This window comes from Populus nigra, chromosome 17 (assembly GCF_951802175.1).
Source record: "Populus nigra chromosome 17, ddPopNigr1.1, whole genome shotgun sequence".
Lineage (NCBI taxonomy): Eukaryota > Viridiplantae > Streptophyta > Magnoliopsida > Malpighiales > Salicaceae > Populus > Populus nigra.
Genome location: NC_084868.1, coordinates 2,767,822 through 2,771,419, shown reverse-complemented (window position 1 = coordinate 2,771,419; position 3,598 = coordinate 2,767,822). Strand labels below are relative to the sequence as shown.

The following is a 3,598-nucleotide window of genomic DNA, read 5'->3' as shown; positions in this document are numbered from 1 at the left end:
TTTATATAATGAACTATGATATATGTTAATAACCAACTAGAAAGGGCGATGGGCTCGCACATATAAAATCAGATTGAGCAAGAGAAAAATCTTTGTTTCTCACACAAAACAATGCTTATACTTTTTGTTTTTAGCTCTTAAACTGAAATCATAGTTTTTTAAACTACTGCAATTTATTTTTCTAACAACTATTTATTTTCTCTAACAATTATTTTCCTAACAGCTATATTTTAAAGGCTAGTTACACTTTTTAATTCTTTTTTAATTCTCCATTTAATCTCTTAATAGATGTTACAGATTCTATACCTATATATAAACACCTGCACTTTTTGCAGAAGATAACCATAATTCAATTTACATTGTTTGACTTTTTTATTTTGATTTGCTTTGGTATTTCTACCTCCCTCAATTTTAGAGGAGGAAATAGCTTTTTGTAGAGGAAATATTCTTAAAAACAATGTTTAAAGTTTTCTATTAATTTATTGCTTTCATTTTGTTTTTGTTCTTCCTCCATTGTTTCTTTACCAACAACAATTTCAAACATAAACGAAATATGGAATTATGGTAACTTGGGCATTTCATAGATCACTTTGGCACCTTATGCAAGAATCACCTGATAAACCTAGGTTAATTGTTTTTTTTTTTGAAAAAAATTTATTGGTTTTAATCAAATCATTTTTAAACCAGGTTTAACCAGTCAATTATATTACAAATCATAAATTAACTTGTGGGATGAATATTAAAATTAACTAACTTAGACTAGGTTTAAAATTATAAATTTATTAAATTAATTTATAATCCGATCGATTGAGTTTAATAATTAATAATAAAGTGTCATGTAGGTACGAAGGAGGATGACTTTCTATTACGCAAAATAAAACTTGCCACGCATCTAAATGAACAAAAAAAATTTGCCACAATACAAATTACCTTCACTAGCTAAACTCGCGAATGGACGACATTGAAAAGTGTCTTTGTTGATGCACTCATCTATTTTCAAGGGCTTGCCTTCTTAAACTACAACAAGTCCAAAACCTAACCAACAAATTATCTATGTTACCATCTCAAGTTCATCATGAAACCAAGCCCAATAGCTTAAACCCCTCAAAAATCAACAAAAAAAAAAAATTAAAGTACTATAGTGTTTGTTTTTTTCTTTTTCCCTCTTTTTCTTTTGATTTTTTTCAAATAATATTTTTGTTATTTCATCATTTAATATTAGATTTGTTTTCTAAAGAGTTACTCTACTCTCACAACACAAATCATAAGTTTGGCAGGTTTACTCGAGTTTTTTTTAGTTTTTTTTTTTCTGATTTCATATTTTAATACCGGGTTAATTGGAAATTAGGCTTCATGATTTATTTTATTTGCTTTCTATTAGATAATTCTAGCTTTAATACCAAGAAATAATGCTTAACAAGTTAACTTGAATTGATTTGGGTTGCTTTTTATGTCATTTTTTAATTGATTTTTTGTTCAATTTCATTATTCAACATTGAATCGGTTGGAAATTGAGCTTTATAATCTGTTTTAATTTGCTTTATTTGGGGATATTTTGGTCTCATGATTAGGGTTGCTGGTTTTAACATTTTAACCTCAGTTAAATCGGGTTATTTTCTTTTATTTTTTTCTAAAAGGTTATTTCAGTCTCATGATGCAGGTCATGAGTCCTTTAAGAGTAGATTTGCTTTTTATTAAGTTGTTTTCGTCTCATGACCTGGTTCGCGGGTTGGTAAACCCAACTGACTCAGTTTCTTTCAACTCATCATTTAATATTATGTTTGATTGAGAATTAAGTTTCATGATTTATTTTGATTTGCTTTTTATTAGGTCATCTTAGTCTTATGACTCGAAAATAATGTTTGAATGGTTAACTCAGGTTGATTTGACTCATTTTTTGGTTTATTTTTAAAAAAATTTTCTTACAAATTTTAACGTTAGATTCGATAGGGTTGATTGAAAATTGAGTTTCAAAATTTATTTTGATTTGCTCTATATAGGGTTAACTCAGTCTCATGACTAGAGTCATGAATTTTACAGGTTAACCCCGGTTAAATCAAGTCATTTAAATTTTTTTTCCTATAAGATTATTTTAATCTCATAATCCATGTTATGGGTTAGATGGATTGACAATTAATCTCATCCTTCAACATTGAAATGATTTAGAATTAGACTTTGTAATTTGTTTTAATTTGTTTTTTATAGTGTTATCTTAATCTTATGACCCAGGTCGAGGGTTTGACAAGTTAACTCATGTTCTTTTTTAGGATATTTTTTTAATTGATTTTTTTTTAATTTTATCTTTCAGTATTGAGTTGACTGAGAATAAAACTTCATAATTTATTTTGATTTGCTTCATGTGGAGTTATCATAATCTTTTAACCTGTATTGTAAATTTAGCATGTTAACCCGGGTTGACCCAAGTCAATTTACTTATGTTATTATCTTAATATGTAAAAAAGATATAATCTTGAGATTTTTTTTTATTCAAATGGATTATTTGAGTTGTTTTTGGACCTGTAAAATCAATTAAGTTACATCAAATCAACCCCACATAATTTAATTTATTTTATTAAAAAATATTAATAATATCTGAATATCTTTTTACATTAAATTTTTTTTTAACCCTAGCAACAACAAATGTATAGCGGTTTAATAATCTAGATGCCATCTAATCAGCTTCGGCATTTTTGCATTTCGAATTGTCTTTGTTTGTTAGGCCCAGACAAGTCTTCAAATTAATCTCAGGCCCTGCCATCAATCATTTGAACTCTCTTAGGCCCTTGAAGTTGATAGTCTACTCCATAGCCTTAACACAATTGGAAACGTCCATAGCCCACTCTATCCAAGCTCTATAAAACAGGGAAGAGACCAGAGGGTGGAAACCCATGAACAAAAAAATACCTTATCCTTAAGCTTACTCATGGCTTCACTCATGGTGGGTGCTCTCCCTATGACCCCTCAAGCTCTCAACTTTGGCTCTCGCCTTTCTTATTCTCAATCCCAAATCTCTCTTTGCCATTCAACCTCTTCACTTCCACTCTCCACCGCCAGCTCTTCAGTCCCGTTTGGTAACTAAAAAACTTCTTCATGTATTTTCTTGTCTAATCGTGGTTTTGTTTTTGTATTGAACTGTTGCTTTTTTCAGTGTACTGTGGAAGAGGGGACAGGAAGACTGAAAGAGGGAAAAGATTCAACCACTCATTTGGAAACGTGGGTACATTTTATTTTGTGATTTTTGTTAATTTTGTTTGATTAAGCATTGATATACAATGTGGTGTTGGTTGTGAATGTTATGTAGGCGAGGCCTAGGGATAAGAAGAAAGGGAGAGGACCACCAAGAATACCAGTTCCTGCTGCTCCACCTAAGATAGATAAGTCTGTTGATGATGAGGTTGTCAAGATTGAAATTGATGAGTCGCTTGGTTAATATGGATTGCATTACGCTTTATTTGGTTATTATTTCTTTTTTTTTTTCCCGTTTTGTTGATTTCTTTAACTTTGTAATTGCTAAAATCTTTCTTCTTGTTAAATTAGTTTGTAAGAATCTGCTAATTGCATGTTGCAATTTCGTATGTTAATCTGCTTTTCGAGTTCT

General features: G+C 29.9%; 1 protein-coding gene across 1 annotated transcript; it reads left to right on the top strand.

The window, feature by feature from the left end:
- Nucleotides 1-2,871: 2,871 nt before the first annotated feature.
- LOC133676898 (small ribosomal subunit protein bTHXc) lies at nt 2,872-3,598 on the top strand. The gene is made up of 3 exons (XM_062098687.1): nt 2,872-3,071; nt 3,149-3,213; nt 3,302-3,598. The coding sequence occupies exons 1-3, from the start codon at nt 2,924-2,926 to the stop codon at nt 3,428-3,430; spliced, it is 342 nt and encodes a 113-aa protein (XP_061954671.1). The 5' UTR covers nt 2,872-2,923; the 3' UTR covers nt 3,431-3,598.